This window comes from Saimiri boliviensis, chromosome 7 (genome assembly GCF_048565385.1).
Source record: "Saimiri boliviensis isolate mSaiBol1 chromosome 7, mSaiBol1.pri, whole genome shotgun sequence".
Classification (NCBI taxonomy): domain Eukaryota; kingdom Metazoa; phylum Chordata; class Mammalia; order Primates; family Cebidae; genus Saimiri; species Saimiri boliviensis.
In genome coordinates, this window is record NC_133455.1 from 101,353,581 (window position 1) to 101,364,546 (window position 10,966).

At 46.3% G+C, this 10,966-nt stretch overlaps 1 protein-coding gene across 1 annotated transcript; it reads right to left on the bottom strand.

Moving 5' to 3' along the window:
• Nucleotides 1–2,309: 2,309 nt before the first annotated feature.
• Nucleotides 2,310–5,501, bottom strand: NANOGNB (NANOG neighbor homeobox). Its single transcript, XM_074401965.1, has 3 exons — nt 5,499–5,501; nt 2,513–2,848; nt 2,310–2,393 (listed from the first exon to the last, which is right to left on the bottom strand). The coding sequence occupies exons 1-3, from the start codon at nt 5,499–5,501 to the stop codon at nt 2,310–2,312; spliced, it is 423 nt and encodes a 140-aa protein (XP_074258066.1).
• Between the last annotated feature and the right edge of the window lie 5,465 nt (nt 5,502–10,966).

The following is a 10,966-nucleotide window of genomic DNA, read 5'->3' on the forward strand; positions in this document are numbered from 1 at the left end:
ACTAGCTGGGCATGGTGGCGCGTGCCTGTAATCCCAGCTCCTCAGGAGGCTGAGGCAGGAGAATTGCCTGAACCCAGGAGGCGGAGGTTGCAGTGAGCCGAGATCGCGCCATTGCACTCCAGCCAGGGTAACAACAGCGAAACTCCGTCTCAAAAAAAAATTTTTTTTAAATAAACAACAACAACAAATCACCCTTCCATAAGCATAATCACATTTGTAGAGAAAAGTCACATTTGGAGGGGACGTTTAGAGATATATTGACAAATTGCAGAAAGCACTGAACCCATTAGCTACTATAATGGATTCCCCATTCAGTCTCAAAACATTTCCAGAGGTTGGTAATTTCTTTATTGATTTTTTTTTCTTTTTTTCTTTTTTTTTTTTTTGAGACGGAGTTTCGCCCTTGTTACCCAGGCTGGAGTGCAATGGCGCGATCTCGGCTCACCACAACCTCCGCCTCCTGGGCTCAGGCAATTCTCCTGCCTCAGCCTCCTGAGTAGCTGGGATTACAGGCATGTGCCACCATGCCCAGCTAATTTTTTGCACTTTTAGTAGAGACGGGGTTTCACCATGTTGACCAGGATGGTCTCGATCTCTTGACCTCGTGATCCACCCGCCTCGGCCTCCCAAAGTGCTGGGATTACAGGCTTGAGCCACGGCGCCCGGCGATTTTTTTTTCTTAAATAAAATTAATTAACATCCATTTTACCCTACATATAATAGGGTAAAAATAAAATAAGTATAAAAACTCCTTTGCATTCCCCTTATTTAGTTTTACTCCATAGAATTAACAATTGTTAATATTTTCTTGTTTATCCTTACAGAATTCCATTTATTCGTAATGGTGTCATATAAAACTTGTTAGCCAAGTGCAATGGCTCCTGCTTGTAATCACAGCACTTCTGGAGGCCAAGGCAGGAAGATTCTTGAGGGCAGGAGTTCAAGACCAGCCTCAGCAACGCAGAGACCCCATCTGTAAAAAAAAATTAAAGTTTCACAACACAGTTTGTCCCTCTCTCTATATATATTTTTTTCAGATGGATTTTCGCTCTTGTTGCCTGGGATGGAGTGCAATGGCATGATCTCAGCTCACTGCAACCTCTACCTCCTGGGTTCAAGCAATTCTTCTGCCTCGGCCTCCCAAGAAGCAAGGATTACAGGTGGCCACGGTGTATATATTTAATATATACATCAAAGTATGTTAAATCTGGAAAACAATTTTCACTGAAGGACAAAGTAATCTTTCTAAAATACATTTTTTTTTTTTTTTTTTTTTTGAGACGGAGTTTCGTTGTTACCCAGGCTGGAGTGCAATGGCGCGATCTCGGCTCACCGCAACCTCCGCCTCCTGGGTTCAGGCAATTCTCCTGCCTCAGCCTCCTTAGTAGCTGGGATTACAGGCACACGCCACCATGCCCAGCTAATTTTTTGTATTTTTAGTAGAGCCGGGGTTTCACCATGTTGACACGGATGGTCTCGATCTCTTTACCTCGTGATCCACCCGCCTCAGCCTCCCAAAGTGCTGGGATTACAGGCTTGAGCCACCACGCCCGGCTTCTAAAATACATTTTAAAATTTCAGGCCGGGCGCGGTGGCTCACACCTGTAATCCCAGCACTTTGGGAGGCCGAGGCGGGTGGATCACGAGGTCAAGAGATCGAGACCATCCCGGTCAACATGGTGAAACCCTGCCTCTACTAAAAGTACAAAAAATTAGCTGGGCATGGTGGCGCGTGCCTGTAATCCCAGCTACTCAGGAGGCTGAGGCAGGAGAATTGCCTGAACCCAGGAGGCGGAGGTTGCGGTGAGCCGAGATCGTGCCATTGCACTCAGCCTGGGTAACAAGAGCGAAACTCCGTCTCAATAAATAAATAAATAAATAAATAAATAAATAAATAATTCTATATGCACTCTAGTGCTGCTAAAAATGTTAATAGTGTCCTTATTTCCTTCCAAAAATCACATGAGCTTCTGCCAACAACTGGAGAGGAAAGACAATCATCAGACATATTTAGCATCAAAGGAACAAATAGGACAAAATTATCAATTCTGTACCACAATCAATAAAAAGCTAATGTCTATATTTGCTCATTTGGTAATATGACTACATGTTAAATGGCGGCATGTGTATGTGAGTGTGTGCCTGTGTGTGTTTTGAGTAGAGTGAAAAATAAGGCAGTAAGTGGTTTGTCTGTCACTGGCTGGACCGTCAAAAAGTTTATAGGCGTTATCCAATAACATTGGAAATGGGCCATCTCCGGAAGTCAATATATTCCTTCTACTTCGTTATATGTTACAAGAAATACTTTCTTACCTCATATGTTTTTTCTTACGCTTTTTCTTGGACATTTCTTTATTATATTTCTTCCTCTTTTTATAGAACCATTGACTTATCTGCAAAAAATGAGGTGTGGGAGGTGATTAACACAGGAATAAGGATACTGGTCTATATGGGTAATGGGACTACACAAGTGACTTTGTCAATGAAGAAACGTCTGCTAATGCTGTCATACCTGCTTATGTGTCATGCCAAATTCAAATGAGAGCGACAGACTCTCCTGTATTGTGGGGGACCTGTTTAACTTAAACTTGGCCCAGAGAGTGTCCATGAGGGATTTGCTGACTAATCTTGTCTTGCGATACTGTTTCTGTTTCTCATTTTCCATTTTCCTTTTTTTTCCCTGTTCATTGTCCACGTCCTTTTCCATTTCCTCTTCTTTTTCTTGCTCTCTCTTTCCGCCAGCTTCTCCTCCTCCTTCTCCTGATTTCTGCTTTTCCTTTTGTTCATCTTCACTGTAATTTCCATTTGATTGTTCAGGATTTTGATCCCAAGGCATACCTGGTTGTTTCTGTATAAAAAGATCTGTGGAATAAAATCAAGCTGCAGCTAAATTTGGATTTCAGTTCATAGTCAACAATCTCCCATGTGAGAATACATTTGATTTTCCTAAGTTAGCAATGTTATACATTGGTGGAAAATACAGAGCAAAGAAAAAGTGAACTTGATGCCTGCCCAGTGGCTCACGCCTGTAATCCCAGCACTTTGGGAGGCCAAGGCAAGTGGATCATGAGGTCAAGAGATCGAGACCATCCTGGCTAACACGGTGAAACCCCATCTCTTCAAAAATACAAAAATTAACCGGGAGTGGTGGCACGCACCTGTAGTCCCAGCTACTTGGGAGGCTGAGGCAGGAGAATCACTTGAATCCAGGAGGCTGAGATTGCAGTAAGCCAAGATCATACCACTGCACTCCAGCCTGACAACTGGGTGAGAATCCACCTTAAAAAAAAAAAAAAAAAAAAAAAAAAGGCCAGGAGTGTGACTCAAGCCTGTAATCCCAGCACTTTGGGAGGCAGAGGTGGGTGGATCATGAGGTCAGGACTGTGAGACCAACCTGACCAATATGGTAAAATCTCGTCTCTACTAAAAATACAAAAATTAGCTAGGTGTGGTGGCAGGCGCCTGTAATCCTAGCTGCTCAGGAAGTTGAGGCTGGAGAATTGCTTGAACCCGGAAGGAGGACGCTGCACTGAGCTGAGATCACGCCACTGCACTCCAGCGTGGGCAACAGCATGAGACTCTGTCTCAAAAAAAAAAAAAAAAAAAATTTATTTGAACTCTAAGGGTCAAAGCTGCCAAGTTAAAATTCATGTATTAGCCTACAGCATATAATGCAGGCCGGGCACGGTGGCTCCGGCCTGTAATCCGCGCATTCTGGGAGGCTGAGGCAGGCGGATCACCTGAGGTCAGGAGTACGACCAGCATGACCAACATGGAGAAACTCCGCCTCTACTAAAAATACAAAATCATCCCTGCCGGGGGTGCATGCCTGTAATCCCAGCTACTCAGGAGGCTGAGGCAGGAGAATCTCTTGCACGCAGGAGGCGAAGGTTGCAGAGTTGAGATGGCACCATTGCACTCCAGCCTGGGCAACCAGAGTGAAACTCAGCCTCAGAAAAGAATATAATGCAGCAGTTTTTAAAAAAAGTATGAAGTAGGTCAATAAATATTAACATGGAACGATGCCCCAGGCATATTCTACATAAAGAGCAATTTTACATTCACGTACAGAGGAGTCAATTTCTTCAGTTGAAAAATCTTAAAAATGTTCACATAACCAGATGGCTTCACTAGTGAATTCTACCAATGTTTATACAAGAATTAAATCTTTCAAGCTGGGCGCGGTGGCTCACACCTGTAATCCCAGGACTTTGGGAGGCCGAGGAGGGTGGATCACGAGATCAAGAGATCGAGACCATCCTGGTCAACATGGTGAAACCCCGTCTCTACTAAAAATACAAAAAATTAGCTGGGCATGGTGGTGCGTGCCTGTAATCCCAGCTACTCAGGAGGCTGAGGCAGGAGAATTGCCTGAACCCAGGAGGCGGAGGTTGCGGTGAGCCGAGGTCGCGCCATTGCACTCCAGCCTGGGTAAGAAGAGTGAAACTCCGTCTAAGAAAAAAAAAAAAAAAAAATCATACGAATAGAATAAAGGGAAAAAACCATGGGATCATCTCAAATCTCAATAGAGGCAGGCAAAACTGTTTCTCTAAAATTTAAACAAAGTGACCATATGACCTAGCAATTGCCCCCTTTAAACAAAATACATTTTATCTATACAATAGACTATTATTTAGCCACACAAAAAAATAGAATACTGATTAATGCTCAACATGGGTGAATATCAAACGCAAGCTAAATTGGGGGGCCAGTTGTGGTGACTCATGCCTGTAATCCCAGCACTTTGGGAGGCCGAGGTGAGAGGACTGCTTGAGCCCAGCAGTTGGAAACTAGCTTGGGCAACATAGTGAGATCTCCTCCTCTTAAAAATAAAAAAAAAAAAATGAGGCTGGGCATGGTGGCTCACGCCTGTAATCCTAGCACTTTGAGAGGCTTAGGTGGGCAGATCACAAGGTTAGGAGTTTGAGACCAGCATGGCCAATATGGTGAAACCCTGTCTCTACTAAAAATACAAAAATTAGGTGGGTATGGTGGCTCATGCCTCTAATCCCAGCCTCTGGGGTGGCTGAGGCCGGAGAATCTCTTGAATCTCCGAGGCAGAAGTTGCCGTGAGCAGAGATGGTGCTACAGCACTCCAGGCCTGGGCAACAAGAGCGAAACGTCATCTCAAAAAATAATAATATGTAGTCCCAGCTACTCAGGAGGCTGAGGCAGGAGAATTGCCTGAACCCAGGAGGCGGAGGTTGCGGTGAGCCGAGATCGTGCCATTGCACTCCAGCCTGGGTGACAAGAGCGACACTCTGTCTCAAAAAATAATAATAATAAATTTTTTTTTTTTTTTTTTTTTTTTTTTTCTGAGACGGAGTTTCGCTCGTTACCCAGGCTGGAGTGCAATGGCGCGATCTCGGCTCACCGCAACCTCCACCTCCTGGGTTCAGGCAATTCTCCTGCCTCAGCCTCCTGAGTAGCTGGGATTACAGGCACGCGCCACCATGCCCAGCTAATTTTTTGTATTTTTAGTAAAGACGGGGTTTCACCATGTTGACCGGGATGGTCTCGATCTCTTGACCTCGTGATCCACCCGCCTCGGCCTCCCAAAGTGCTGGGATTACAGGCGTGAGCCACCGCGCCCGGCCTGTTTTTTTTTTTTTTTTGAGACGGAGTTTCGCTCTTGTTACCCAGGCTGGCGTGCAATGGCGCGATCTCGGCTCACTGCAACCTACACCTACCAGGTTCAAGCAATTCTCTGCCTCAGCCTCCTGAGTAGCTGGGATTACAGGCACCTACCAGCACACCTGGCTAAATTTTGTATTTTTAGTAAAGATGGGGGTTTCACTGCCGGGCGTGGTGGCTCAAGCCTGTAATCCCAGCACTTTGGGAGGCCGAGGCAGGTGGATCACGAGGTCAAGAGATCAAGACCATCCTGGTCAACATGGTGAAACCCCGTCTCTACTAAAAATATAAAAATTAGCTGGGCGTGGTGGCGCGTGCCTGTAATCCCAGCTACTCAGGAGGCTGAGGCAGGAGAATTGCCTGAACCCAGGGGGCGGAGGTTGCGGTGAGCCGAGATCGCGCCATTGCACTCCAGCCTGGGTAACAAGAGCGAAACTCCGTCTCAAAAAAAAAAAAAGATGGGGGTTTCACTATCTTGGCCAAGCTGGTCTTGAACTCCTAACCTCATGATCTACCCGCCTCAGCCTCCCAAAGTGCTGGGATTACAGGCGTGAGCCACTACACCCGGCCCCTTCATTTAACTTTGCTCCATCCCCTAGCTTTTCAGTGAACAAGCCAAACCTGGTCCCAGCTTAAGCCTTTGCATTTGCTATTTGCTCTGCCAAAATCTCTTCCTCCAAATAAAATCACTTTATCCCTTCCCTTCTTCAGGTTACTCCTGAAAGCTACTCATCGGCAAGGTCTTCCCAGGACTCTGTATTCAGAAAGCAATCACTCTTTCTCCCACACTCCCTGTTCCCATTCTGTGATTAGTTTTTCTCTTTATTACTTACACCGTCTTCCGTATCATCTGTTACTTGTTTTTTCTCCTGTTTGCCTCTAGAAAAATGAGCTTGTTGAATTCGGAGCTGTTAGTTTTGTTTGGTTCTCCATGCCCAGTAAGAACACATAATAGGTGTTCAATAGTTGTTGAATGCGTGAGTGAGTATTGCAAGAAGATGAGACTAGCGGTTATTTCTGAGAAGGCAAGATAATAGGAGGAAAGGACAACCTTATTTTATTTTATTTTTTTTTTGAGACCAAGTTTTGCTCTTGTTGCCCAAGCTGGAGTGCAATGACCCGATCTTGGCTCACTGCAACCTCTGCCTCCCGGGTTCAAGCAATTCCTCTGCCTCAGCCTCCCGAGTAGCTGGGATTACAGGTGCCACCAGGTCTGGCTAATGTTCTGTATTTTTAGTAGAAATCTGGGTTAGGCTGGGCGCGGTGGCTCACACCTGCCAGCACTTTGGGAGACCGAGGTGGGTGGATTACGAGGTCAAGAGATCGAGACTATCCTGGTCAACATGGTGAAACCCCGTCTCTACTAAAAATACAAACCATTAGCTGGGCATGGTGGCGCGTGCCTGTAATCCCAGCTACTCAGGAGGCTGAGGCAGGAGAATTGCCTGAACCCAGGAGGCGGATGTTGTGGTGAGCCAAGATGGCGCCATTGCACTCCAGCCTGGGTAATAAGAGCGAAACTCCGTCTCAAAAAAAAAAAAAAAAAAAAGAAATCGGGGTCGTGGGGGGTGGGGGCGGTTTCGCCATGTTAGCCAGGCTGGTCTTAAACTCTTGACCTCAAGTGATCTGCCTGCCTTGGCCTCCCAAAGTGTTGGGATTACAGGTATGAGTTACTGCAGCTGGCCAGGATAGCACTATTTTTACATTTTACATTTCAATATTGTTCTTCAGTATATATGTGAACAATAGCCGGAAATAAGGCTTGAGTCAGTATTTAATGAGGCATTTACGGCTTTTAAATTTGAGTTGAAGGGTAAAATAGGAGGTACCAGGGAGTTGTGTTCATCTGTGTTGTGATCAGGTAAACCTTCAACTGGAGTTGATTAAAGCTGTTCTAAACTGCAGACCATGCAAGAAGCTGAAGGATTTTCAAATCAGGCTCAAGATTTTGTATTAAATAAGCACTTAAGACTGCCGGGCGAGGTGGCTCACACCTGTAATGCCCAGCACTTTGGGAGGCTGAGGCAGATGGAACATGTAAAGTCAGGAGGTTGAGACCAGCCTGGCTAACATGGTGAAATTTGTCTCTACTAAAAATACAAAACTTAGCCGGGCACAGTCGCTCACGCCTGTAATCCTGGCACTTTGTGAGGCCAACACAGGTGTATCACCTGAGGTCAGGAGTTCAAAGCCAGCTTGGCTAATATGGTGAAACCCTGTTTCTACTAAAAATACAAAATTAGGCCGGGCATGGTGGCTCACGCCTATAATCCCAGCACTTTGTGAGGTCAAGGTGGGTGGATCACGAGGTCAAGAGATCGAGACCATCCTGGTCAACAAGGTGAAACTCCATCTCTACTAAAAATACAAAAATTAGCTGGGCATGGTGGCACGCGCCTGTAGTCCCAGCTACTCAGGAGGCTGAGGCAGGAGAATTACTTGAACCCAGGAAGCGGAGGTTGCGGTGAGCCGAGATCACGCCATTGCACTCCAGTGTGGGTAACAACAGTGAAACTCTGTCTCAAAAAAAAAAAAAAATTAGGTGGGTGTGGTGGCATGCACCTGTAGTCCCAGCTAGGGGGGCTGAGGCAGAAGAATCACTTGAACCCAGGAGGTGAAGGTTGCAGTGCGCTGAGACAGCGCCACTGCAGTCCAGCCTGGTGATGAGCAAGACTCCATCTTTTTTTTTTTTTTTTTTTCAAAACCACTCCAGGCTGGGAGACAGAGTAGGAATGGAATGGAATGGAGTGGAGTGGCATGGAGCGGCGTGGAATTGAGTGGCATGGAGTGGAATGGCGTGGCATGGAATGGCATGGCATGGAAGGGAAGGGATGAGAAGGGAGAAAGATGATCTTCCAGGGAAATTGCGGGGACTGTCTTAGCCCTCTTATGTACAATCACTAGGTAGATTCAGGACTACTTAATGGTTTGCCATATTGAAGAACATTCTAAGAAAGTGTGGCACACAGTTGTCTCTATTCTCCTATCTCTTAAAATAGGGCATCCTTTTACACTCTCAAATCTTGGACTTTATCTGAGGTGGACTCAAGATGCAAGTGCCCCTTTGTTCACACTCAAAATTCCTTTTCTGTTTTTTTTGTTTGTTTTAATTAAAGACGAGGGTTCACGTGTTGGTCAGGCTGGTCTTGAACTTCCGACCTCCCAAGGTGATCCACCCACCTTAGCCTCCAAAGTGCTTGGATTACAAGCGTGAGCCACCACGCCCAGGCTTTTTTTTTTTTTTTTTTTTTTTTCCAAAGACAGAAGTCCCCCAGGCTGGAGTGCCGTGGCATGATTTCTGCTCACTACAACCTCCACCTCTCTGGTTCAAGAGATTCTCCTGCCTCATTCTCCCGAGTAGCTGGGATTACTGGTGCCTGCCACCATGCCCAGCTAATTTTTGTGTTTTTAGTAAAGACAGGATTCCACCATGTTGGCCAGGCTGGTCTGGAACTCCTGGCCTCAAGTGATCTCCCCACCTCAGCCTCCCAAAGTGTTGGAATTACAGGCATAAGCCCCTGTCCTGGCACCTCCTTTTTTTTTTTTTTTTTTTTGATGGAGTCTTGCTCCATTGCCCAGGCTGGAGTGCAGTGGTGTTGATCTCCGCTCACTGCAACCTCCGCCTCCTAAACTCAAGCCTCTTGGGATTACAGGCACATGCCACCACACCCAGCTAATGCTCAGAGTATTTTAGTAAAGATGGTGTTTCATGGTGTTGGCCAGGCTAATCTGAAACTCCTGACCTCAGGTGATCCGCCCACCTCAGCCTCCAAAAGTGCTGGGATTACAGGCATGAGCCACTGCATGCAGCAAAATTTTTTTTTTTTTTTTTTTGAGACGGAGTTTCGCTCTTGTTGCCCAGGCTGGAGTGCAATGGCGTGATCTCGGCTCACCGCAACCTCCGCCTCCTGGGTTCAGGCAATTCTCCTGCCTCAGCCTCCTGAGTAGCTGGGATTACAGGCATGCGCCACCATGCCCACCTAATTTTTTGCACCTTTAGTAGAGACGGGGTTTCACAATATTGACCAGGATGGTCTCGATCTCTTGACCTCGTGATCCACCCGCCTCGGCCTCCCAAAGTGCTGGGATTACAGGCTTGAGCCACCGCGCCCGGCACAGCAAAAATTTATTTTTGTGTGTGTGTCCATCTCTGCAAGGATATTGAAGTATGTATGGCAGAAAAAGTTGGTTCCGCTTAAAAAGAAAGTTTAGGTTTTACTTAATTCCATCTCCTTTAAAATCTTGTTTTAATAAATTTTTTTGACACAGGATCTCACTGTCACCCAGGCTACAGTGCAGTGGTGCGATCTCAGCTCACTGCAACCTCCACCTCCCAGGCTAAAACGATTCTCATGCTTTAGCCTCCTGAGTAGCTGGGATCACAGGCGTGCACCACCAAGACCAGCGAATTTTTAAAATATTTTTCATAGAGACAGGATTTTGCCATGTTAGCCAGGCTGGTCTCCAACTCCTGGCCTCAAGTGATCTGCCAGCCGTGGCTTCTTAAAGTGTTGGGATTACAGGCGTAAGCCACCATGCCTGGCCAGAATCTTCTGTCTTAAACCATACTGTACATTGTGGACTTAGAAGCAAAGAATTTAGGCATTTTTGCTCTCTGATATTGCCATGCCTGGGCTGGGAGTAAGGCCCTGTACAAGTAAACGAATCAGGACTGCCGGGTCCACAGGGAAGGGACACACCATTAATTCTTGGCATGTCATCCTGCCTCAGTGAGGCTAGTCATGGGAACTCTCTAGTTTCCTTTTTTCCTTTTTTTAGAGCGGGAGGGAAGAAGGGAGAGAGGGCAGGCAGGGAAGGGAAAGGAGAGGAGGTAGGAACTCTAGTTTCTAGCTTGGTGTATGGTGATTCCACCAACGGAAACAATCCCTCAAGCAGATGTTGCAAGAGAAACAGGTAGTATGTGAGTCAGTTTCAGACGTTAGGAGTTTGCAAATATGGGTGCAGATATATTACTGGCAGTTACACAGTAACCTTTGGCGTGGCCATTGACGGTGGCTCATACCCAGCACTTTCGGAGGCTGAGGTGGCCAGATCACTTGAGGCCAGCAGTTTGAGACCAGCCTGGCCAACACGGCGAAACCGTGTCTCTATCCAAAAATACAACTAGCCAGGCACAGTGGCACAAGTCTGCAGTACCAGCTATGGGGGAGGCTGAGGCCAGAGATTCACTGGAATCTGGGACAAGGTTGCAGTAAGCTGAGATCACTGCACTCCAGACTGGGCAATACAATGGGACTTCATCTCAAAAGAAACAAAACAAAAGGAAAAACTTGGGAGTCATCAACATGATAATGAATGACTAGTTTGGATG